This window comes from Onychomys torridus, chromosome 10 (genome assembly GCF_903995425.1).
Source record: "Onychomys torridus chromosome 10, mOncTor1.1, whole genome shotgun sequence".
Taxonomy (NCBI): domain Eukaryota; kingdom Metazoa; phylum Chordata; class Mammalia; order Rodentia; family Cricetidae; genus Onychomys; species Onychomys torridus.
Genome location: NC_050452.1, coordinates 28143573 through 28169999, shown reverse-complemented (window position 1 = coordinate 28169999; position 26427 = coordinate 28143573). Strand labels below are relative to the sequence as shown.

Here is a 26427-nt window from a genome sequence, read left to right as displayed (position 1 = left end):
AAGTCCCACTTTAATTTTATTTTTTATTTTTAATGACTTATCTATTTTTATTTTATGTGCACTGGTGTTTTGCTTGCATATATGTCTGTGATGGTGCTGGATCCTTTGAAACTGGAGTTACAGAGAGTTGTGAGCTGCCATGTGAGTGCTGGGAATTGAACCTGGATCCTCTGGAAGAGCAGCCAGTGTTCCCAACTGCTGAGCTATCTCTCCAGCCCTCATATTAATTTTATAATGTAAAATACAATCCAACTCCAAAAATCTCTCAAAGTCTTCAAAAATTCTAGCACTGCAAAAGTCCAAAGTCTATTTTAAATTCTCTTAACCATAGGCTCCTACAAAGACAAAAACAATTTTCATACTTCTAAAAAATAAAAGCTGGGCATAGTGGCACACACCTTTAATCCCAGCATTTGGGAGACAGAAGCAGGTGTATCTCTGAGTTTAAGGCCAGCCTGGTCTACAAAGAGTTCTAAGACAGCCAAGGTTACACACAGAGAAACCCTGTTTCCAAAAAAAGAAAAAAAAAAAGTTCTTCCAAAAGAGAAAAGCCAGAGCATAGCAAATGAAAAATTACACTTAAGCAAACCCAAAATCCAGTATAGACCCAAATCTTATACCTCAGTGTCTGACATCCAAGATTTACTCCTAGTAATGAGTAAATGAGTAAACCTTCTGGTTCCCAAAGGGCCTGGGCAGCCCCACTTCTTCAGCTCTGCCATCTTCAGCACACATAGTTTCCCTGTTAAGCAGCTCCATTCTGTACCTACAGACATCCTTGGGTATACACCCTTTGGTTCTGTCTGGACTCTCCAATATCTTGGGGTCTTCATTGCAACTGAGGCCTCACCTTCACCAATGGCTAGTCCAGGCCCCCCTTCAGGGACCCCAGCCCTGTCACAAGGTGCCAAGCCTCAGATGTTCTTTTAGACCCCTTCATGCCTTCAAAACCATTACCACATGGACAACTCTTGCATTGCCAAGTTCTGCTGAAGTATAGCCTGCCCCCTGTTTGACCACAGCTTATCAGCTCTTGTGTGCTGATGCCGAGGAAATACTTTTCTATAAATCCAATGAATCATAGAAGGTTTTACCTTCATGGTGCTAATCTTATTGACAATCACAGCTGATTCTTCAGCCCATGATCAGCACACAGTTTTTTAACCAAAATATTATGCCAATAGCGTTAGCTCAGTTAACAACAAAGTCCTTGTTTCCCCTGAAACATTATCTGGGCCTCCTCTGTCTGTGTTACTTTCGGCAGTCTTATCTTGAACACTCCTACGATAATGGCTCATTAAACCATCTGCAACTCCAGTTCCCGAGCGTCCAACACCCTCACCTGATGTTCTCATCTCCACAGGCACCAAGCATGCACATGGTTCACAGATGAAGGCAAAACAGTTACACACATAAAATAAAGTGAAATTGAAAAAAAAAAAAAACATTTAAAAAGAATTGCTCATTAAGTTCTTCCCAGATAACTGAACGGCCTTTTCCACCCAAAGTAATAAATACTTCCACATTCTTCCCATAAAAACAATCCAAGGCATAAAAGCTACATGGTCAGGTCTATTGCAGAACATCCCACTTGTGGAAACAGTTTCTGTCCTAGTGACATTTATGTTACTGCAATAAAAATACCCTGGAAAAAAAGACAACTTATTAATTTGGGATTCAGTCTAGAATTCCTAGACACATAAAGAAACTGGATACCTTGATCCCAGTCAAGAAAAGGGCACTCATGACACCAGAACTTGAGATGACCCAGATGTTAGAATTCTAGACAAAGACTTCAAAGCTGCTCAAGAGCCTAAGAGAAAACATGCTCACAACAAATGGGGGAAATAAAGTATGCCAGATAAAAAGAGCCAAATGATGACTCTAAAGCTGAAACTAACATTATCTGAAATCAAAAGTTCCCCAAATTAGTTTAATAGCACATGGGAAATGAGAAGACAATTTCTAGTCCCTCTGTCTGACCTGGACGGGGTCCAGCCACTGTCCGTTCCTTTCTTAAAGCCAATGGGCTTGTGTATTACAGTGCTGCAGCTGAAAGTGGTGATTAGAGCTTGATGGCAGAAAGAATGATGATTTGTTTTTCAGTAAAACACATAACAACTTTATTGTGGAGACATCACACTATCTTCATTAAGCCCTAAAGGGAATTTAGGAGTTTTTAATTTCCAGTAAAATTCATGTCAGGAAGGCCTAGACATGGACAGAGGACCAAGGACTCCCGGTATTTGTCGTTCTCTATTGGGAAAAAACTAGCTCTCCACTCTTCCAAGCAAACCACTTGAAGCCATCTGCTCTTTCATTGCCCCTCATGTTCAATAATGCTGCCATTAGAACTCCTTAGGTTTCTGTAGGTGGAGTTTTCCCATCCCAGCAGCTGCTTCCAAATAACCACACAGAGGCTTATATTACTTATAAATGCTTGGCTGGTAGCTCAGGCTTGTTACTAGCTAACTCTTACACTTTACCCATATTTCTTATCTATGCTTTGCCACATAGCTTGGTACCTTTTCTCAGTATGGCCTGCCCATCTTGCTTTTTCTGCATCTGGCTGGTAACTCCTAACTCTGCCCTCCTTCTTCCTGCCATTCTCAGTTTGGCTTTCCCACCTACCTTCCTGCCCAGCTACTGGCCTGTCAGCTTTTATTAACCAATGAGAATAATGCATATCCACAGTGTACGGAAGAATGATTCCACAGCAGGTTTCACCTGGCTAAGGCCAGGAGTGGCCTCCCTGAAGAAGGAATCAAAAAGAGATTCTGAGAAGTCAGATAGTTCCTCTTCTAAGAATCTCTCCCAATTTTTACAGACACAGAGCTCAAGCCCTAAGCCATGGTTTCTAGGCCAAGTGTCTGAAGGCCTCTTGGGTGCCCTTTTTGTAGCCAGTTCAAAGTTCAATGAGGCCAGTAATGACCTAGTAATGACCTTCCCAGGAATCAGCTCTTGGAATCCCTCAAACACTGTTACCCCTAGAGCCTAGGACTTTCCCCACAATACTACTGTTAAGCAAAGGACATGGTACCTATTCCTGGAGGAAAAAAAAAGAGAATGATTACACATTAAGTACCAAATAGAAACTACACTTGGCTAGAGTTTGGTTCATAGGATTCCCTGACCAATCTTAGGGCTAAGGATTAGGCTAAAGACTGTTTTTCCCAATTCATGAATAAAGAAACATTTATTGAGAGTTAAGCAACTTCCCCAAGGCCACCAGAACCTCCTGTGGGTGACTGAGCTGAAGTCAGACCCAGGCCTGTGTATTTATCCCAGTCCCTGCACCTAGTGAACATGAGGCTTATGTGCTGTGCTAGAACTTCGTACCACTTCCTCCGGAGACCTTCCCCACTTCTCTGCAGCCACTTCACAAGAGCTTTGCCTCTTTCAGGAGCAAAACACTGATCTAGGTCAAAAGCATGTATTCTAAAATGAGAATGCCAAGCATAGGGGCTCCTGAATGCCATGTTTCCACATTTGGTAATTAGCTCTGCCTTCTCTGTTCCTGTGGCCCTGCAGCTCCCCCAGTTCTACATGCAGATCTTCCATTGACTGAGAGCAGTGCCAAGTCTGTTTCCAGCTTCACATGCAGCTCCTGGAAGATAGTCAAGACTACGGAGGCTATAAGTGTTTAAATGGCCCTCTCCAGGTCAATGGCCATCCAACATCTAGTGTGGAAAGCCCAAAGCCAATATTATTTAAACCAACCTCATAAGGCCCACACCACCAGTGGGCCCTTATTTGCCACTCTGCCCCTGAGGCCTGCAGTTAGCTCATTTCCACACACCATGTTCTCACCTGAGACAGGTTAGGCCTGCATTCTGGTTGTTATGTCTTCCTGATTCACAGGGAAAGAGCGGCTTGCTGATTGCCTTGGAGTCACTGTTCTGGAAGCCACCCACTTTTTGGAGAGATTTTTGCAGAAGTACAAGAAAATTAAGGACTTTTCCCAGACAGTTATTGCCCAGTGTCACCATGTAGGTAAGCCAGCTGCAGCCAGGCCCCTCCTCCTTCAGCAGACAGTGGTGTCCACAGATTCTCATTTTGTGGCTGTGTGGATGGACAGACAAGTGAGTGTATGGGTTATTGAAGTTAGGTGGAGGTGGCTGGGAGAGCCATTAGCCCTACTGGATCAACAGGGCTGCAAGACACCATGTGGAAAAGAAAGGGCTAGAGCCAAGTTCAAACTGTAGTGACAAAATGAACAAGCTTGAGTTAGCATGATAGCTACACATATGGTAAAAATGACAGATAAAACCCTGCACTGGAAAGCTAATTGGGCATGGTGGTGCATGACTTTAATTCCAGCACTCAAGAGACAGAGACAGGTGGATCTCTGTGAGTTTGAGTTCAACCTGGTCTACAGAGCGAGATCCAGGATACCCAAGGCTGTTACACAGAGAAACTCTGTCTCAAAAAACAAAAAACAAACAAACAAAAAGACCCTGAAAGTGGAGACCATATATTCCTCTGAAAGGCTTGTAGCCCATTTATACAGTATCCACACAAGAAAAATTTATCTGTGAACATAGCACAGTAAGTATGTAGCTTTATACACACTCTGTGAGTATGCCTTCTGTTCTCTATTTGTTTGGAAATACATTGAAATCCTATGTAATTTTAGAATATATATATATCCCAATAAAACAAGTCTCACCAAAAATGTGAGACTTAGCTACATATATGCTTTAATTGGAAATAAGAGAATAAAATAGTATTTTTTATTTTTTATTTTATTTGGGGGGGGCAGGTCTCAAGACAAGGTTTCTCTATGAAGTTTTGGTGCCTGTCCTGGATCTTGCTCTGTAGACTAGGCTGGCCTCAAACTCACAGAGATCTACCTGGCTCTGCCTCCTGAATGCTGGGATTAAAGGCATGCGCCATCACCACCTGGTGTATTTTTTATTTTTTTAAATTTGTATTTATTTAATTTTTATGTGCACAAGTATTTTGCTTGCATGTATGGTAAGTGTATGGCATGTGTGATTGGTGTTGTGGAAGATAGAATAGGGCATTGGATCCCCCTGGAATTGGAGCTACAGATGGTTGTGGGGTACCATGTGAATGCTGGGAACCAAACTCAGGTTCTCTTTTTACACAAACAGCCAGTGTTCTTAACCACTGAGCCATCTCTCCACACCAAGAGTGTTTTTATTTATTTGGGAGGGGAGATGTGGCATTAGTGTTTTATTTTTATTTATTAAGAATTTTTTTATTCATTCCTCATATCAACCACATATCCCTCCCTCATCCCTCCTTGCACTCCCCCCCCAGAATTCCCCCCCAGGCCACTCCCCATCCCACCCCCCATCCCCTCCTCCAAAAAGATATGGTCTCCCAAGGGGAGTCAGAAAAGCCCAGTAAATTCAGCTGAGGCAGGTGGAAACCCCTCCCCTGGCATCAAAGCTGTGCAAAGCATCCCACCATAGGCAATGGGCTCCAAAAAGCCAGCTCATGCACCAGGGATAGGTCCTATTCACATTGTCAGGGGCCCCTCAGACAGCCCAAGATTGCCCCACATAACTTTATCCTGCCTTGCTATAGGTCAATCAGCGTCTTTATTAACAAATAAGAGCAATACACATTCACAGTGTACAGGATTATTCCAGAGAGAGAGCAGTGGAAATTGCAGAAGGAAGGAAATAAATGGAGGATCACATATTAACAACAAGCAGCAAGGTTATTAATTAGTGCAGAGATAGCATTCGCAAATAAGTACTCACAGGATGAAAAATTAAAATTGGATTAGGCTGGCAGGACTTCTCATTCCTAAATGTGAGTTCTAGAACCTGTAGTTCCCAAATGCTCTTAGGGACTCAAGAGATTATAGCCTAGAGCCTGTGCTCATCCTCATAAATTCTGGGCAGCTGCCACAGGCTTGTCCTTGGCATTCCTGAAGATGTCATCAGGTAGCATATGTGCCCAGTTACCTCCTGTTAGTCAAAGGAAGCCTCCACAAGCCCCCAGCACACTTAGATCCCAAAGCTCACTACTCACTCAGACCATCATCATTGCCCCACATCCCGCAAGCCTCTGACCTTGACCACTGTCTGCCCAGGAGTCTCAGTAGAAATTAAAATACTGTCTATTTGAAATGATGCAATAGTGATAGTACCCAGTGTTGATGAGAACATAAGAAGCCAGTGTCTTCTCACATGTTACAGATTGAAACATAGTCACAATAGACTCTTCCGTAACACCAGCTGCATACTGGGAGTGCTTGTTAAATGTGGTCCATAAAGCTACTTATGTAATCTTCACAACAATTAAGAAGTGAGTGATAAAGAAAAGAAATCAGTAGGTGATGTGGTGACATATTGTGTATCCTAATAAAATTTCCCTGAAGATCAAAGAACAGAACAAGCCACTAGATTAAACAAAGAAGCCAGACAGTGCTGGCACACACCTTTAATCCTAGCACTCAGGAGGCAGAGCTCTGTCTGGATCTCTGTGAGTTCAAAGCCACCCTGGACTGCATGAAATTGACTCAGTCTAGGAGAAAAACAGAGCCAGGCAGTGGTGGCACACACCTTTAATCCCAATACTTGGGATTCACATACCTTTAACCTCAGCTCTTGAGATCTCACACCTTTAATCTCAGTATTTGAGAAGCACACATGCCATTAATCCCAACACTAGGAAGGGAGTGATGGCTGGGCTGAGAAAGGTATATAAGGTGTGGGGAGACAGGAACTAAAGGCTTTTTGCCTTGAGAGCTTTTGGCTGAGGACTCAGAGGCATTAAGTGAGAGGATTCATGGAGTTGGCAACGTGAGACTCGACTGTGGCTTGTTCTTTTCTTTTCTTCTTCTTTTTTTTTCCTGGTGGAGCGCACCTTTATTTATTTATTTTTTGAAGATTTATTTATTTATTATGTATACAGTGTTCTGCCTGCATGTATATCTGCATGACAGAAGAGGGCACCAGATCTCATTATAGGTGGTTGTGAGCCACCATGTGGTTGCTGGGAATTGAACTCAGGACCTCTGGAAGAGCAGCCAGTGCTCTTAACCCGTGAGCCATCTCTCCAGCCCCATTGTTCTTTTGTCTCTCTGATCTTTCAGCATTTACCCCAATACCTGGTTCTGGGTTTTTTATTAAAAGACCATTTGGATTTCGTGTTCCAGGATTATGGTGCTGCCACCATTTTACAGCAGAATCAAATGAATCAGCAAGAGGTCCAGTCAATATCTGAATGACAAGGCCACAGGTAGAGTGACCACAGTTTCAACACTCCTCTCTGGTACAGACATCTTCTCTCCTCCTTGTACTACACTTTTCTAAAGGGATGTGGAGTGATAAATACATACTAGAATAATCACTTAGTTATTGGCCAAGATTTGCTGGATGCCTGGCATGTGTCAGTTACCATGCCAATGCTAAAGACAACAGCTCTTCACTCTTTCAGACTTCACCTTTCGGCAGGTGAGACAGAGAGCCTATGGGATGCAACAGACATTACATCCCATAAATGGAAGAAACAAAAGGGTTTCAGGCCAAAGAGAGAACTCAGAAGAGCTGGCAGCTACAGCTTTCCTGAGGAGGTGACCAGGGCTAGGACTTGAAACATCAGGAAGGACCTAGGAAAGTACCCAGTGTGAGCAAGTGGAGACCTGAGCAGATGTATGGACAAGAGGCTAGATGGGGCTGATCAAGCCCAGCCCATTCATAGCACTTTACATGGCAGGCATATGAATTTGATCTTTAGAAATTAGTCCAGCAGCACCATTGCAAGGGATTTGGAGAGTCTGAAGTCAGAGCTACAACCAGAGGACCATCTAGGAGTAGCCAAGGTATTAATTAGATCAGTAGCAGAGATGAAATGATGGAAATTTAACAGAGATGTCACTCAAGCAGATGCTCAAGCATCTTCTGGCTGCCAATACAGATGGGCTCAGGCTCTCTACCTGACTCTCTTCCTTCCCCAGCTCAAATGGTTACAACCACACAAGTTGCTCCAAAAGCCTCAGAGAAGCCAGGCTCACAGCTTGTTCACATAGTTGAATCTTACTCAAAATGCAAAATTGTCCCAAACTAATGTATCTTGGTTGCAGTCAACCAAGACTGCTGCTGCTTTTGTTCCAGGTTCCTCTACCTCTCCCTCCTATGTCTCGTACCTTAGAATGACCACAGCCACTTTAAAAATTTAACTGGGGGTGAGTGGGTGAGATGACAGATTCCCGTACCAGTATTCGCATGGCTCACCACTCACTCCTAAGTGTGTGGTGAAGGGATGCCAGGTGTCCTGACATGAGAATGGCTTCCAGAGGGTTGCTTCCTCCCTGAGCACACAGTGGCAAGGTGTCAGGTCCTCCTGCACTAGAGACAGAAACTCATCATCGGTGCTGCAAACGCTGGGGAGAGTAAAGACAAGGTTTGAAGCATGTGTAGTCACTTTGGACCACAGTGGATCCCTCCATAGGCAACCTTACAACAGGCCAACGTCCATGACACTTAGTGGTGAGCGTCCTATTGCTGTAGGTGTTGAGAGAAAAAAACAAATGAGATGAGTCCTGTAAGTGCCCATGTCTGCAGGCACACAGCACAAGGCAGGAGAAGCTCTGGGAGAATAACCACTGGGAGCAGCCAGCAGGATGGTCCCGAAGTTCATATAGGCCAGAGTTAACTCACTGGATACCTGATCCATCCAATAAATGCCTCACAAGGGCCACACCTTATAGCTCTACGGAAAGATTACTCTAACTTCCTCACCCTCAGCATAAAGATAGGCCTCAAAAGTCAAGGATATATACAAGTGATGTAGGCCTGCCAAGACAGCCAAGGATAGAGAACAAAGGCAACATGAAGTCCATGATACCCAACATCCAGTCACAAGCTATGGACATGTGAAGACATGGGAACCAAATGTGCTGAGTCAGAGCATAGTGCCCTGCCCTTGTTTTACATGTCATCCATGAAGTGGAGGTCCTCAGAACCTTGTCACTCCATGATGATTACATTGTATTACTTAACATAGAGGTGAGAGACTCTAGGTTTCAGTCCTTAACACCTACCACCAACACCAAAAAGTTATAGATTTTATATGTAGAGAATTCTTCTGATCCTTAAACCAAGGAACTCACCAGTGGAAGATTTGTTTCTGACCCACACCAAGTTAAAACAGAAGCCCTCACTGCTCAGGAACGTTTGTAACTGAGAGAGCTATTCTTGGTTGTCAACTTGACTACATCTGGAATGTACTAAAACCTAAACATGGAGGGCACAACTGTGAGGGATTTTTGCTTTATTTGAAGTAGGAAAATCCACTTCTAATTCAGATCATTGAGGTAGGAAGACAACTCCTTTAATCCAGATCATTTGATCTGGGACACCCCACCTCTAATCTAGGCTACACCCTTTGCTGGAAGTCTATATAAGGACACGGAAGAAGGAAGCTTTTGCTCTTTGTGTGCTTACTCTGGCCTTGTTAGCAAGTCTGTTCCTTCACTGGCATTAGAGCCTGCTTCTTCTGGAATCCAGTGTCTGCTAAAGAACAGCTGAGACAGTTTCATGGACTGAACCACTATTGGATTCTTGGACTTTCTGTTCACAGCCAGCCATTGGATTAGCAGCCTGTAAGTCATTCCAGTAAATTCCCTTTCTATGTATAGAGAGAGTTTTTTTGTTTTTTTTTTTTTTTTACTCCAGAAAACCCTGACAATACAGATTTTACTACCAGAACTGGTTCTAGAGCAACAACAGAAGTATAAGGATGGATAAGCTTTTCAATTTGTCAATATCTATGGTTGTAAAAGCCACTACAACCTCTTCCCTTGGGAGCCTGGAGAGCACTAAAAGCCCATGGTGTGAACTTTTTTTACAAATTAAGGAGACAAATGCATTAGACTATCCTGATTCACCAGTTGTGAGTGGCAATGGATTTGGTGACCCTGTATCTAAAACTTTTGACAATTTGGGGAAAAATAAGGAAAATTATGCTGGTCAATTGTTCTTAGCATCTCTAGATAAGCTAATAAAGAATAAGGATGAGCTCCATGATAAAAACCAACCAACTTCTAGCATCTCAAAATACAGTGAAGGTCAACAAAGAATTTAGTGATTAAACTGACCAGCTCCAGATTTCCACAGTCTAAAAGTTTCTAAGTGTGCCCTAGAAGAGAATCTTTTTTTCCAGCAGCCACAGAGCTCAAATTGCAGAAAACCAAACCAAAGCCCTCATATAAGACTGGCTGAATTACAGCAAAAATTTAAGTCTCGGGACTGGGGATTTAGCTCAGTGGTAGAGCGCTTGCCTAGCAAGCGCAAGGCCCTGGGTTCAATCCTCAGCTCAAAAAAAAAAAAAAAAAAAAATTTTAAGTCTCAGCCTCAGATGGGTGTCCACAGTTAAAATAAGGGCATTAATTGGTAAAGAATGGGATCCCATGACATGGGATAGGGATGTGTGGGAGAAACCTTTTGAAGCTGAGATCTTTGAGCCCTCAGGTTCTCAAGGGTTTCTCTCTCCTGAAGTAGTCTCTCTACCTTTAGCCCTATCCCTTGAAATACAGCCTTTTTCACCTTTGACCAAGGAAATTAATCCTTCATTGTCTGCTGCTAAACCAGCGGGACTTTTTCTGAGAGATGCCAGGTAAGACAATACTGATGTCCCTCAGGACCCACCGATAGTTGCCTCTAGAGCCGTGGTTCTCAGCCTTCCTAATGCTGCCATCCTTTAATACAGCGCCTCATGTTGTGGTGATCCCAACCATAAAATGATTTTTGTTGCTACTTCATAACTGATTTTGCTACTGTTAGGAATCGTAATGTGAATCTGTGTTTTCTGTTGGTCTTAGTAGACCCCCGTGAAAGGGCTGTTCAACCCCCCAGTGGGGTTGTGACCCACAGGTTACGAGTCATTACTTCATACCTATAACCAGACTTAAAGTAGGTTTCTAGAGGGGAGGTAGAAAGTGTGGTCCATGAAAAGGTGTGTTACACTACTAGAGAGGTTAATGAGGCTGCTAATTCATTCAAGCAGAAGTCTGGGGAGTATGTGTGGAAATGGATTTTTTTTGTTTGTTTGTTTGTTTTTTGTTTTTGTTTTTCGAGACAGGATTTTCCTGTGTAGCTTTGCACCTTTCCTGGAACTCATTTGGTAGCCCAGGCTGGCCTCGAACTCACAGAGACCTGCCTGGCTCTGCCTCCAGAGTGCTGGGATTAAAGGCGTGAGCCGCCGCCACTGCCACCACTGCCCAGCATGGGAATGGATTTTAAGGATGTGGGATAATGGTGGACCGAACATAAACCTGGATCAGGCTGAGTTTATGGCTCTCTGAGTGGAGATTCTAGGTTAAAGATGGAAGTTTGCACAGTTAAAAGAAATGTTAAAAGTTTGTTTGAATGGTTGGCTGAAGCATTTATCAAAAGATGGCCTCCTAAAAAGAGTTGGAGATTCCTACTGTGCCATGGCTTAGTGTTGATGAAGGAATGTTAAGGCTCAGGAAAATTGTATTGCTAGTGTGGGTACACTATGTAAAACCTAAGCCTCCACAATGGGAAGACCCAGAAGACACGCCCTTCACTAATCCTGTAAACACAAAACGGTGAGAGAGGCACCAGCACATGTGAAGAGCTTCGTTGTCACCCATTTTCTTGTGCCAGACCTTAGGATTGGAGATGCTGCTGCTCAGTTGGACGAATTAAATGCAGTGGGTTTAATTGGGCCCCAAGGTAGTAGGGGCCAAGTGGCTGCACTGAATCACCCCAGGCAAGGTGACTGTGGGAGTTTGGAAGAAAATGGCCCCCAAAGGGAGTGGCACTATTAGGAGGTGTGGTTTTGTTGGAGGAAGTGTGTCACTGTGGAGGTGAGCTTTGAGGGCTCATATATACTCAAACCATGCCCAATGAAACTGTCTACTTCCTATTGCCTGCATATTAACATGTAGCAGCTCCTTTTCCAGCACCATGTCTGCCTGCATGCCACCATGTTCCCTTCCTGATGGTAATGAACTAAACCTCTGAAACTGCAAGCAAGCAGTCACCTCAAATGTTTTCTTTATAAGAGTCGCTGTAGTCATGGTGTCTCTTCACAGCAATAGAAATCCTAAGACAGGGTGACAACATGAACCTGCTCACCCACAATCTCCTGAGCTCTCATGTACGGGGCATGGGCACACGTGGCTTCCCGCTGAGGCTGCCGGCCACCGAGGTCCACATCAACCCTGTGGAGCTCAACCCCGAATTTGTGGCGCCGGGTGATCCCCAAAGTGGAGTGGGCGGCGCTTGTGCAGGCGGCAGACACCTTAAACCTGGAAGAGGTACCCAAAGAGCCGACTGAGGGCTATGACCACGACGAGACGTTTTTGAGGAAGATGCACCACATGTTGCTTGAGGTTGATGTGCGCGAAGGCACCCTGCAGTGCCCAGAATCCAGCCGTCTTTTCCCCATCAGCCGCGGGATCCCCAATATGCTGCTGAATGACGAGGAGACGGAAACGTAAACTTGCTAGCCACCACTCTGACATTTTGTGAAGTGTGTATCATTTGTATAGTCTGTTAACTAGATGTCATGTATGACCCCGATCTCCCCTCAATGGCTCACCGACCACCATGTACTTGAGCTCCATAGTATATATATTTTTTTCTCATTAAAGGTTCAAAACCAAAAAAAAAAAAAAAAGAAAAGAAATCCTAAGACAGTGTTCGTAGTTATTGTAATGGGAAGCACAGACAAGTAATGTCCATAGTGGCCTGGTCCATACTGGTCATCACAAGCAAAGTGAATTTTATGGTGACATGATTCATATGTTACTGGCTAATCAATCATGATGTTTCCAGGCATGAAATGGATAAGAAAGCTGCTAAGTTTTTTTGTTTTTGTTTTTTTTGTTTTTGTTTTTATTTTCATTTTTTGTTTTTGTTTGTTTTTGATCTGTATAAGCAGAAAAATTCTCAAGCAGATGAAAACAAAGGCTACAAAGGGCAGTAGCAAGAGGCGATCTTGGCCTGTGCATCAATTTCCAGACTTGAGCCAGTTTGCAGACCAGAACACCTTGAATTAAGGAATGCCAGGTTCCCTGAGGAAGGACTTGGTAAAATACCTAACGGTTTTACTGTTAGCCTTTCTCCAGTCCTTCCCCAGAGGGACCTACAGCCTTTCATGAGTATAACTGTACTGGGGGAAAGGAAACAATCAGACTTTCTGGGGTCTATTGGATACTGGTTTTTTTTGGTTTTTTGTTTGTTTGTTTGTTTTTCCGAGACAGGGTTTCTCTGTAGCTTTGGAGCCTGTCCTGGACTAGCTTTGTAGACCAGGCTGGCCTCAAACTCATAGAGATCTACCTGCCTCTGCCTCCTGAGTTCTGGGATTACAGGCATGCGCCACCACCACCCGGCTTTTCTTTTTTTTTTTTTTTGAGCTGAGGATCGAACCCAGGGCCTTGCGCTTGCTAGGCAAGCGCTCTACCACTGAGATAAATCCCCACCCAACTCTTTTTTTTTTTTTTTTTTTTTTTTTTTTTTATGTATACAGTGCTGTGTCTGCATGGTCAGAAGAGGGCATCAGATCTCATTACAGATGGTTGTGAGCTACCATGTGGTTGCTGGGAATTGAACTCAGAACCTCTGGAAGAACAGCCAGTGCTCTTAACCTCTGAGCCATCTCTCCAGCTCCCGGATACTGGTTCTTAATTGACACTGATTCCTGGAGACCCCAAGAAACCTTGTGGCCCTCCAGTTAAAGTAGGGGCTTATGGAGACCAGATGATTAATGGAGTTTTGGCTGATGTCCTACTCACAGCAGGTCCAGTGGGTCCCCTAACTCATCCTGTAGTTATTTTCCCAGTCCTATTATGTATAATTGGGATAGATATACTTAGAAGTTGGCAGAATTCTCACATTGGTTCCCTGACCCTGCAGAGTGAGGGCTATTATGGTTGGAAAGACTAAATGGAAGTCTTTAGAGTTGGCTCTGCCAAAGAAAATAATGGAGCAAAACCAATATTTCATCCCTGGAAGAACTGCAGAAATTAGTGCCACCGTTAAGGACTTGAAAGATGCAGGGGTGGTGGTTCCCACCACATCTCCCTTTAACTCTCCTATCTGGACAATGCAGAAGACAGATGCATCATGGAGAATGACAGTTGTCTATCAAAAAACTCCTCCAATTGCAGCAGCTGTACCAGATGTGGTGTCCTTTTTTTTCTCCGGAGCTGAGGACCGAACCCAGGGCCTTGCGCTTGCTAGGCAAGCGTTCTACCACTGAGCTAAATCCCCAACCCCAGATGTGGTGTCCTTACTTGGACAAACTAACACATCTCCTGGTACATGGTAAACAGCAATTGATCTAGCAAATGCCTTTTTCCTGGTACCTTCTGATCAAGGAACTCACTTCACAGTCAGAGAAGTATGACAGTGGGCCCATGATCATGGAATCCACTGGTCTTACCATGTTCCCCACCATCCTGAAGCAATTGGCCTGATAGAAAGTTAGAAGGGCCTTTTGAAGACACAGTTACAGCACTAACTAAGTGGGAGCAGCCTGGAGGGCTGGGGCAGGGTTCTCCAGAAGGCAGTATATGCTTTGAGTCAGCGTCCAGTATTTGGTATGGTTTCTCCAGGAATCAAGGGATGGAAAAGGGAACAGCTACTCTCACTATCACCCTGTTCCCTCAACCATTAGTTCTGCTGGCCTAGAAGTTTTGGTTCCAGTTGGGGGAGGGGAGTTCCTACCAAAAGCCACAACTAACATTCCATTGAACTGTTGAACTGGAAGTTCAGACTGGCCGCTAGCCACTTAGGGCTTCTAATGCCCTTAAACTAACAGACTAAGAAAGGAGTAACAGTGAACCAGGCATGGTGGTGCACACCTTTAATCATAGCACTTGAGAGGCAGAGGTAGGTGGATCTTTGTGAGTTTGAGGCCAGTGTGGTCTACAAAGAGAGTTCCAGGACAGCCAGGGCTACACAGAGAAATGCTATCTCAAAAAAAAAAGAAAAAAAAAAAAAAAGAAATGAGTAATGGTGCTAGGAGTGATTGATCCAGATTACCATGGAAATTGGATTGCTTCTCCACAGTGGAGATAAGAAAAATCATGTCTGGAGTCCAGGAGATCCTTTAGGGCATCTCTTGGTGCCACCATGTCCTGTGATTAAAGTCAATGGGAAACTGCAACAGCCCAATCCTGGCAGATCACAAAGGGCACAGACCCATCAGAAATGAAGGTATGGGTCACTCCTCCAGGAAAAAAGCTAAGACCTGCTGTGGTTTTTGCCCAAGGTTGGAGGAAATAAAGAATGGGTAGTAGAGGAAAATAGTTATAAATGCCAGCTAAATCCACATGACAAGTTATAGAAATGGATTATAATTGACATGAATGTTTCTGTCATATTTTGTTAAGAATGTGTTTGTACAGATATTTATGTTTTCTTTCCTCAATTACTTTATCATATACTATAACATCAATTAAGAGTTGTTATCATATTTAAGTTTGAGATAGTAAAACAATGTTCCTCAAGGGACATTGTAACCTATTCCAGATTTATAATGTGTTTGTGGTTGTACAAGGGATAGTTATATCATGCTAGTTATTGTAGCAGGAATCTTAACAGGTCTTATTAATAAAATCAAACCTGAAGCCAGGTATTGGGGTGAACGCTGGAAGATCAGAGAAGCAGAACAAGCCACAGCTACCTCACCTCGCCAGTTCCTCAGCTGATCCTGTTTCCTCAGACTGGAAGCCTTTGAGTCTTATCCAAATGAATTTCAGCTGAACTGCTGCTCCAAAGCCTAAAAGCTTAACCAGCCAAATGCTGCTAGTTTCTGGTCCTCACGCCTTACATACCTTTCTGTTTTCTACCATCACTCCCTGAGATTAAAGGCGTGAGTCACCATACTTGGCTGTATCCTTGAACAGATGGGTTTCTGCCTCTGGAATGCTAGGATTGAAGGCGTGTGCTACCACTGCCTATCCTCTATGTTTAATACTGTGGCTGTTCTGTCTCTGACCCCAGATAAGTTTATTAGGGTGCACAATATTTCGGGGAACACAATACCACCACAAGGTATAATTTTGACCTGATTAAATATATAATGAATTATGATTGTACATTATATTTATCTCATATTTAGGCATTATTATGACCTGGTTATTCTTTCATTTGGAAATTAATCATGATATAAGGAACTGTGATTGTGTGTCAGGTTGACAGAGTGTGCTTGTGATAGCTATTCATGGTTGCCAACTTGACTACATCTAGAATCAACTAAGACCCTGAAATGGAGGGCACAATTGTGAGGGATTTTTGCTTTATTTGAAATAGGAAGATCCAATTTTAGTCTGGGTCTTTAAGGTAGGAAGACAACTCCTTTAATCCAGATCATTTGATCTGGGACACCCCACCTCTAATCTAGGCTACACCCTTTGCTGGAAGTCTATATAAGGACACGGAAGAAGGAAGCTTTTGTTCTTTGTGTGCTTACTCTGGCCTTGTTAGCAAGTCTGTTCCTTCACTGGCTTTAGAGCCTGCTTCTTCTGGAATCCAGTGTCTGCTAAGGACCAGTTGAGACATCCAGTCTCATGGACTGAGCAACTACTGGATTCCTGGATTTTTCCATTCACAGCCAGACATTATTGAATTAGCTGAACCACAGCCTGTAAGTCATTCTAATAAATCCCCATATATCTATATCTATAGATCTATAGATCTATATAGAGAGATTCATTCTATAACTTCTGTTACTCTAGAAAAACAGGAACTCATTTTTTATGCCAGGCTAGCCTCAAACTCACAGAGATTCACCTGCCTCTGCCTCCTGAGTGCTGGGATTAAAGCTGTGCACCACCACTACCCAGCAACATGGTGGGTTTTTGTGTGCGTTTTATTTATTTATTCATTATTGTGTGTGTGTGTGTGTGTGTGTGTGTGTGTGTGTGTGTGTGTGAGTGTGAGTGTTTTGCCTGCATATATGTCTGTGCACCACAAGCATGCAGTGCCTGCAGAGGCCAGAAGAGTGTATCAGATCCTCTGTAACTAGAGTTACAGATGGTAGCCGCCATGTGGATGCCAGAAAGCAAACCCAGGTCTTCTGGAAGAATAAATGCTCTTAACTGCTAAGCCATCTCTCTGTACCCTTTATGCATTTCCTAAGAGCCCAAAGCCATGTAAAGTTCAGGCCCCAGAAGATATCAACATACCTTCATGTGAGGACATATCTATCCACTATTCCTTGCTCTATATTCCAGCTGCCACATACCCCAGAATGACTCCTGTGCCCAAGCCCTACATATGGCGTTAAACTTCTATAGAATAAAAATTTTCCTCCCTTGTTCTGTGTAAGATCCTAGTGCAGCTGGAAGCCAGAAAAGAGAAGCTTGATACCTGGCCAGTAGAAGCCATCCCACTACAGTCCTTACTGTATAGAAGCCATCTTCCCTGGAACTATATGGGATAGCCCTGTGGGAAGTGAAGGGCAGTATAAGGAGGCGCTGACCACTTAGTGCTACGCTATATCTGTTTCTTGTATGCTTCTCCTTCCTATACCCTAGGCTATGTGACATCCATCTTGGGGAGAAGGAGACCTCTACCAAGGATCCGTGCACAGGACCAGAAGCTACGGTCACAAGCAGAGCGACAGGCAGTAAACTTTGTGGTACAAGGTACTACAGCCCCTAGCCTACCACTGCCTGTGGCTCCATCCCTGAAGGCCCTTGTCCCCTGCTCCTCGGGTATTTGGCAGATTGCTGTGTTACTTCATTCTCTGTATGAAGCCTTACAGCCCCTACATGTCCTGCCTGAGTAAGTGTCACAGCTGTTGATGCGATGACAGGGTCACCTTCATGTTTCAGGTATGTTTGGAAGGACATGGTGAGGCATACCTGTAATATTAACCCTTGGAAGACCGAAACAGAACTGCCAAAAAATTGAAGCCATCCTGGTCTATGTAGCCAGACCTATAAAAAATGAAATAAAAAGATGAACTCCCCAGACCCATGGAGGTCATTCTGTTCCCCTCTAAAAGTAGGATCCTGAGTCCCCAGGAGCCTCACCATAATAGAGCCAGTCTTAGAGATGGGTTACTTGACAGAGGCTGGGGCCTGGACCCTGGAATATTACCTGAGTATCTGGCTGAGGTTAGGCTTCCTCAGTAAGGCATCCAAACCCACACATCCCCCCAGCACTGAGAAGGAAGCAGCTCTGTTGCTGCTGGTTTGCTTCCATTTGAAAAAACTCCTTCATTGTTAGCCAGTGGAGTGAGCAGTGTCCATGGGAAATGTCTCTATAACAGCTACTGTGTGCCACATAACTCAGACCCTAAACCAGAACCCTTGTGTCCACAGGTTCAGCCGCAGACCTCTGTAAGCTAGCCATGATCCGCATCTTCGCTGCAGTGGCCACATCCCCAACCCTGACAGCCAGGTCAGTGAAGTAGTCATTTTCCAGGGCCCAGCCTTGAACTCCTGCCAAAGAGGTTTGTTGGGTACCAAAATGGCACTACTCCTTCTACCCACCACATGTTTTCCTATCCTATTCTAAGGACTCCGAGCTCTTCCCATGGGCCTCTACACACCAGGGTGCCCATAACACTGCCGACGTTGGTCAGCACCCCTAGTCCTGGGAGGAAATCTCCTACAGGAAGATGACAGCTTCCCTAGATCCTAAAATGTGAACTGGGTCCCATGGGCCCCTGTGCTTCAGCCCCAAGAGAGCTTTGGAGACATGGGAACCTGCTTGCCTTTGGGCATTCCTCACTAAGCTTACAGTTTGTTCTTGGCCTGTAATTGAATTCATGTTCGAGGCATGAGTTTTCCTTTATCAGCAACCTTTCATATTTCTTTCAAAAACTTTTTTCTTCAAACATTTTCCCTGTCCATTTTTACCTCTGACCTGTGTTCTTGGGTGGGTTTTACACCTCTTAACTGGAGTATGCTCTGTGGACTGGTGTCACACAGACCCAAGGGCAGAAGGCTCAGCTCCAAGCCCTATTTGCAGCCCTGTTCCAGGCACTTTCCTCTGAAAAGAAATAGTTTGGGAAGCTGCAAGCCCTCTGGGAAGAGTACCAGAGAAAGGTGTAGACGGCAGCTGAGCCCTGCCCCAGAGCTAGGAGCAGACTGCAAAGCTGGGCCCCACTGGGTTCTCCTATCACCCCTCTTTGTCTTCTGCCTAGTACTCTCCATGATTTCCTCCCAGTTCCACTTTTGATGGAATCTGTCCGTCTGCCCACTCCCACCCTTCCTGGGATAACCTCTAGCTTCCCTTGGGCTGTACACAGCCTGTGTTAACCCATCCTGGCAGCTGCTACAAGCACATGGCACTCTGCATCTGCCACATGCAAGGCTAGCAAGTTGCTTCTCTGATGCTGTTTTTAGAATTGGTGGGAGATGTTAGCATATTAAGGTTTAGGGTCTCCTTGGTTGCAATGTCTTTCCAAAAGGTAAGCATAGAAAATCTGACTCAGGGATACAGAGAAAAGGAAACTAAGGCAATAAGCAGCAGTATGCACCTTGTCCAAGTTCAGCAGAGCCAAGCCAGGGCTAGGTATCCTTCCAGGACTGCATTCTCCTCTCCTGTGCCACCAGACAAATGCACTTCTAGGAGGAAACCACCAAGAATTCAGCATCGCTAGGGTGCTCCATAAGAGGGAGCTGCCTGGCAGGCTATTGGCAAAGAGATGAGGTTAGGCCCTTTTGGAAGTCCTCTCAAAGGGCCCACCAGGTGCAAATCCAGTAGTTTGGTGTCCTCTGCGGAGCAGATGGTAACCTATGGAGGCATGGCCCTGGGAGCCTGGGTGGTCTAAGCCTGCATTCTTCTGCTTCTCCTGCTTTTCCCTGTGCCCTAGCTTCCAGTGAGAAGTGTGATATCTCTGTGGCTGTGATGGTGATGTGTGAGTGACTAACAGTCACACCTATTAGGTCTTGCCACACTGGCAGCTCAGAGTGTATGGTGTGATTTCAAGAAGTGTGAAAGCACTTCTGCTAAATCTGGAAAGAGTTACAAGTGCCTCTTCTGAGGTTTCTGTCCATTTGAAAAGTAAACCCCTTGGGAGCCAAGGCCTGCCAGACCCCTTTGTATTAGTTTAAGAAAGCATGTCAGTGCTATAGCTTAGTGCCTGCCATGTCCTACCACAGTCTGGCTTCTGGAAGGGCAATGCTGATGCCCTGGCCAGAGGCAGTACACAAAACACAAGGGAACCCTCTGTGAACGTCTCTGAGAATGTATACTCCACTCTTCCATAGTCTGGGCCCAGCATGATATGTCCATTGCCTGCACAGTCTTTAGGATGTGCATTTGTTGACCTCTAGTAACACATGGCCTAGCTCTAGTAGCCTGGGCTCAAAAAGGTGTGTCGTTTTCCTGCCAAATTCAAGGCACAGAAGTTGCTGGCTTTGTTTTAGAAGCTCGGGTCCTTTCCTTTGGTTCCATGATAGAGGTAGCTGCTCTGACCATCACAACACCCTCCTGTCAAAAGAAGGTAGTGATGGTCAAGGCAACCCTTTACAAGCCTTCCTGGGAGTTTGAAAACAGATAACTTCTGGGTCACCCCATCTTAGATGAGATGGTGTGTATGCTCAGAACATAGCCCCTTCTCTTCCCCACCCAATAACAAAAAGGTGTCAGAGAAGAAGATAGATGGACAGGTCACCATAGAACTCTGCTGTCAAGTGCCATCATGGCTGCTCTTGTCAGGCATTTGAAGACTGCTCCTTCCTTCCAACCAGGGTCTACCATCAGATCCTTTATCACTGCTGGGGTAGAGAGGGGTGCCAAAACTTCCCTGTGAGCCTCAGCTTCCAGTGCCACGGGGGAATCCAGGGCAAATAGCAGTGGGGGACATATGGCATAGGATTATTGCCCTTCAGAGTCCCATCCAGGAGACAGAGCAAGGGCCATAGAAGACAGCACACGTGGGACCCCTCTATGCCCTCTCCCTTCCCTGGGGACTATAGGTCCTTGTGACCATCCTTACTACACACTCCATTCCTGACAGGATAGGACCAGCTGCCCCTGTGCCCCCACAAAGATGCTGGCCAGATCTGGGGGCTACACATCTACAAGAATTTTGAAGTGTCATCTTCCTGGGGAGCTTGACCACCAGGATCCCACCCTCCCAAGGATCCTGTGGGTTTGTGGCAAGCTGTTGATGTGCTGACATAGATGTATGGGTTGAGTACTCAGGTGTCCCCAGCACTCCATGTCTCATCCTGTGTACATCTGTACTGTTCCCCCACTCCCCTGCTTGAATCGGTTTGCCTTGGCTATCAGAGCACTGCTGCCTAGAGTCCTCTTCTTACTGGTGCCAGAAGGGGCCCCAGGGGCCATGCAGGACTGCAAGAGAAATGGGCCCGGAGTAGACCATGAAGCCAGTCAACTGGAACCAAAGGCCATGTTCAGTCCTCTATGGGCCATCAAAATATCCCATATCTGATGTGATTTTGTACCTTTGAATTTCTACATTTTCCAAGTTCTGTTGAATCTTTATGTGACTTTAAAAGCAAATTTTAAAAAAATATTGCCCAGGGTTGGGGATTAGCTCAGTGGTAGAGCGCTTGCCTAGCAAGCACAAGGGTTCAGTCCTCAGCTCTGGAAAAAAAAGAAAAGAAGCTGGGTGGTGATGGTGCATGCCTGTAATCCCAGCACTTGGGAGGCAGAGGCAAGTGGATCTCTGTGAGTTCAAGGCCAGCCTGGTCTACAGAGCTAGTCCAGGACAGGCTCCAAAGCTATAGAGAAACCCTATCTCAAAAAAGAAAGAAAAAAGAAAAGAAAAGAAAAGAAAAAAAATTGCCCCATCACTTCCTCTAAGCTAAAGGGTATGCTCCAGCACATTCTCGATTTAGCCTCACTCCTCACAGCAGGAGCAACTCTCCTAACGCCCCTCAGTTCTTCTGCCCCATCTATGCTCATCGTCACATCTCACAACCAGTGAAGAGTAGAGAACAGGAAGGGGTTGCATGTGCTCTGCCCCTAGGTGTTCTTCCTCTGCCCTGCAAGTCTTCCAGAAGTGTGACATGCTAAGTCTGCTCAGGGGCTGGAAGTCATTTATTCTCTCTCCTGACCCCTTCTGCCCACTCCCTGGAGCTGTCCTTCTGATGGTCAGCAACCCCAGGCCACAGTGCCAGGATAGCCATACCCATTGCACACAGAGCCACACTCTTTCATAAACTGGATGCCAAACAACCTACTAGGAACTGTGAATGATAACCCTAGGTCCCACGTGGAAGTATCTACACCCACGAGTGACTTCTTTCCTCTCCAGGCTAGTTGCCCAAATTCATGATGAGCTGCTGTTTGAAGTAGAAGATACTCAGATCCCTGAGTTTGCAGGTGCGTCCAGGGGAGCACAGAGGGTGGTGGTACCCACAGTCAGGAAATTTGCTGTCTTTTTGAAGCTTCTTCTCCTACTCTGTCTCTCAGAGACTCTCTCAGTTGGCAGCTAGTTTAGTGACCCTAGTAAGGGGAGATATATGTCTAAGGCTCCAGAACAGCCTTGAAGCTCCTGTGCAGACATCCATGGCTGAGCCTCCAGTCAGGGCAGTCTGGAGAGATGACACAAGCTCACAAGATAGGTCGTACTGTCAGGGCCACAACGCTTCCTTCAGAGGCATGGCGAGAACATCAGGGATTGTGGTCTTCCATGCCCAGACTGTTGACTGGGAAGGATAACCTGGTGCTTCCTCCTAGTCCTAGCCCCACAGCCAGAACTAGTGGTGTGGGCACAGTGCCTGCCCACCTCAGCTGGCCTGCCTCTGCTGGGAAGAGCTGGGGTGGAAGGGTGGAGCCAGAAGAGTGGGCTGAGGGTCCGTTAAGCTGCATCCAGAGCCATGGGTGTGGACACGGTATTGAACCAGCTGTGAGGTCACATGAGAGGATCAAGGCCCTGACCATTTGGTTTGAGTGGCTTGTAGACCCAAGAAATAACCCAGGAACTTGGGTCAGGCGGGATCCTGAAGGTTCCTCACTTCCCAACTCCTGGGGCCTGGAAGCCAGAAGGCTGGCCAGACCTGGACCCACACAGCTATAAGCAGCTGTTTTCCTGTTCTAGCTCTTGTCAGAAGGATCATGGAGTCCTTGCAACAGGTACAGACCCTGGAACTGCAGCTGCAGGTAAGGAGACAAACATCTGCCCAGCATCACTGCCACATCCCTCACAGCTGGAGTCAACCCAGGGTATGCAAGAGGTCAGGACCCACTCTCCAGAGGTCAGGAGGGCAAGGAATAAGGCAAGCCCCAGCCTTGTGCGCCAGGACTGCCGCCCTCCAAGCCTCCATTTGTCCCTTTCCCTACTCGATGACTTGGTTAGTCCCTGGTAAGAAACCACCACCACGGATATCTGCTGCTGCTCCTACCAGCCTTTGGCTAACCCCCTTCCCTGAGGCTCACCCTCACTGAGGGTGTGAGCACTGGGCCCCACCTACCCTGAGTATACCCCAGGACGTGTCTAAACACAGGCCCACTCTGCACCTAGCTGAATACTGCTTGGAGGCAGCTCTGGGCAAAGACCCCTGGGTATTTCAGCAGACTCCCTGGAGCAGTGTGGACAACTGGGCAGGGAGTAACAAGGTGGGGGCCTTGAAGCCTGTAGAGCCATCCAGATGGTACCAGAAACACATCTTGTCACTTAGTAAAGCATCCAGCCCCATGGCCCCTCAGAACCAACCAGAGCCACAGAAGCTGGCTGACCACCTTCCAGAGCAGCCTTGGCTCTGCTCACAGGCTCTGAGGCTTTCCTGGTGCACACCAGGGCATTGTGCATTCTGGATAGGTGGCAACTTTGCAGGGTTAAGGAGCAATACATGTATTTACCCTGCCCCCTGAAGTAGTCTACAAAACCTATGCCTGTGGTGGGCAAAGAAGTAGGTGCTAGGGAGGAGCTTGAAGCCCAGGAAACTAAACTTAGCTGCCATCAGGGGGCCTTCAAGAGGCAGAAGACTATGGCAAACAGCTGGGAGCCAGCCCCTTTCTTCAGACACAGTGGCTTTGTCTTGGGGAAAAGCCCACCCAAGTAGGGGGTCTTCTGCTCCCTAGCATCTCTACAAGATACAGCACTGACAGGGTGAACACATGTTGCATTAAGACATTTCTAGGGTTGGGGATTTAGCTAGTGGTAGAGCGCTTACCTAGCAAGCGCAAGGCCCTGGGTTCAATCCTCAGCTCAAAAAAAAAAAAAGAAAAAGAAAGAAAAAAGACATTTCTACCCTAAGGCACCATGCCTGGGAGCCCTGCAGACCTACACAGCCTAGTAGATAGGGAGCTCCACTATGGTAGGCATCTGATGTGAGCTCACAAGGCAAATGTGAGTACACATGTGTGTGTCCATGTGTATGCCTGTATATGTGGCTGCTCTCTGTGTGGAAGTGTGTGTCCCTGTGCATTGCTACCTCTTCAACCTGCTGGAGGGCCTGGGAGGTGGCTGTTTCTCTTTGAAGGTCATTTCTGGTTGTCACCCTACAGGTGCCCCTAAAGGTGAATTTGAGTGTCGGCCGCTCATGGGGACACCTGGCCCCACTGCAGGAGACCCTGGACTCAGCCTGAGCCACAGCAAATCTCCCTGCAACAGCCCATCTACCATGAGCTTCCCCTTCAGCTCCCAGCCCCATCAAGTACATTTTTTCATCTTAAGTTTGTCCATCCCACCAGTCAGTCCGTCCTGCAGCCTTTCCCCAGCTCGCACTCCGTGAGGGCCAGACTGATGCAGACACACTGACCCTGTGTGGAACAGCTGTCACTACCTGCAGTAAATGCCTAATAAGACACTGCCTTCTTCTTGACTGAGGGGGTTCTTCCTGCAGGTGCACACACGTACAGTATACACTCTGTTCAGCAAGAGGCTGACTGGAGAGTGCCTCACCCAAGTGGCCCTTGATAGGTGTCCACTTGGGCCCTGTTCTTCCCTGTGCCAAACATTAGCCAGCATGGAGCATGTCCAGTAAGGAAGCCAAAACTGGCACTGGGGAGTGTACCACAAGGTTTAAGATAACAGGCAGGCAGTCCACTGGCTGTGTTTCACTTAAGATGTCTCAGAGATGGGTTGTCATGTCACCCAAGCCCAGGAAATATCACCAACTCCCTCCTGCTGGATGAAAAGGGTAGCCCCTGACTATGCCATGGTTACATTCCTTCTGGCTTCCGAATGGGAAAGAAGTGGGGTGAGAGGAAGCTCCTAGAAAGCTATCCAGAGGCTGGGCTCAATGTCAGAGTTCTGGCAACCCTCTCCCAGCCTCCAAGGGTCTCCCTACTGACAAGGCTGGCTGGTATCCTGCACTGGGATCTGACAGGAAGTGTGTCTTCATTCACCATGATGTCTACCCCTCAAGTTGGCCAACACTGATACCTTCTTAGATCTCAAATCATCCCTAAGATGTTTGTGAGTAGAGAGGCAGACAAAGCAGCAGGAGCCACAGCCTGTGGTGAAGCCATCCAGCAGGAGACTGCCAGCACCATCAAGGTCCAAAAGAGCCCCTTGGGAAAAGAGTGAAGCTCTTCATGGATCCAACCCCCATAAGCCCAGGAGTCTTGGCCTTGTAAATACCCAGATCCCAGAAACAGGCCAGAACAGTGGGACTTGGTAGCCAGGGGACCACACTAAAGATGTCCTAGCTGTGCTGACACCCAGGAACTGGGAACCAGCAGAGAAGTAGGGTAAAACCTTCAGGTCGCTGCTGGGCCCAAGTCAGTCCCCTGCCCCGCCCTCCACCCCTCAGCTGAGTTGTCCCACAGACAGGCTGTTGCCTGTGTCTACCACACTTAGGAAAGTGTGAAGACCTGCAGAGCCCTTAACCATCCCTGACCAAGGAGGAGTCCAGGCACCTCTTCCCTGGTGGGGGAGGGAGCATCTTGGAAGGTAGGGGCTTGGTACCAGTTGAGGGAAGAGACCTCTCCCTGACAGGGACACCAAGGTCCTAACCCTGCCTCACTGATGCCACTCCGATCCAGGGTCTAGCTCAGCCAAACACAAGCAGAAGCAGCCCAGACAGTGAGAAACCCAGAATATCCACCCCAGGAGGTGCCTCAAAAAAGCACAGAGCCGGTTTCCTTCAGTTCTGATTTTATTGAAAAACAGCAGCATTGGGGGCCGTGCAGGCAGGGGCACACACCCACTTGGGCCCCCAGCCTGTCTTCTTGGGAACTCGGCTCGTCACCTGGCCCTAGGGGCTATTTTGGCACATCCTGGGGTCTCAGGACACCCCCACCCCCATCATGGGCTCACAGTACAAATTCAGGAACAAAACCACAACAGTGAGATCTACCACTGTGTCACACCCTCTGCACCCTGACCAAACCCAGTTGTGTCCTTTCCAAGGGGCCTCCTGCTCCTCTGCCCTACCCTCAGCTGAGGGGGAGATGGACAGAAGTGAGGGCCAGCAGAGGCTCCGCTGGCCTGGTGGGGTTGTGCTACATTCACATGGAGCTGGGCAGGGCAGGGGAGGGCACAGTGAGAGACAACTGCAGGACCCTGCTTCTTACCACAAAGTGCCTCCCA

The 26427-nt window shown here is 46.4% G+C and overlaps 1 protein-coding gene and 1 pseudogene across 2 annotated transcripts in view; both read left to right on the top strand.

The window, feature by feature from the left end:
- Positions 1-24684, top strand: part of Poln (DNA polymerase nu) — a 158282-nt gene extending 133598 nt beyond the window's left edge. Inside the window, exons 20-25 of one of the 2 annotated variants that reach the window (XM_036201016.1) lie at positions 3862-3993; positions 17498-17608; positions 18290-18368; positions 22204-22271; positions 22990-23051; positions 24399-24684. In XM_036201016.1, coding sequence (XP_036056909.1) covers positions 3862-3993; positions 17498-17608; positions 18290-18368; positions 22204-22271; positions 22990-23051; positions 24399-24479 — 533 coding nt within the window. In that variant the 3' untranslated portion in view covers positions 24480-24684. The remainder of the gene's footprint in view (positions 1-3861; positions 3994-17497; positions 17609-18289; positions 18369-22203; positions 22272-22989; positions 23052-24398) is intronic. The other variant, XM_036201017.1, reaches the window with a different exon arrangement.
- On the top strand, positions 12055-12616 carry LOC118592209 (annotated as a pseudogene).
- Positions 24685-26427: the final 1743 nt, after the last annotated feature.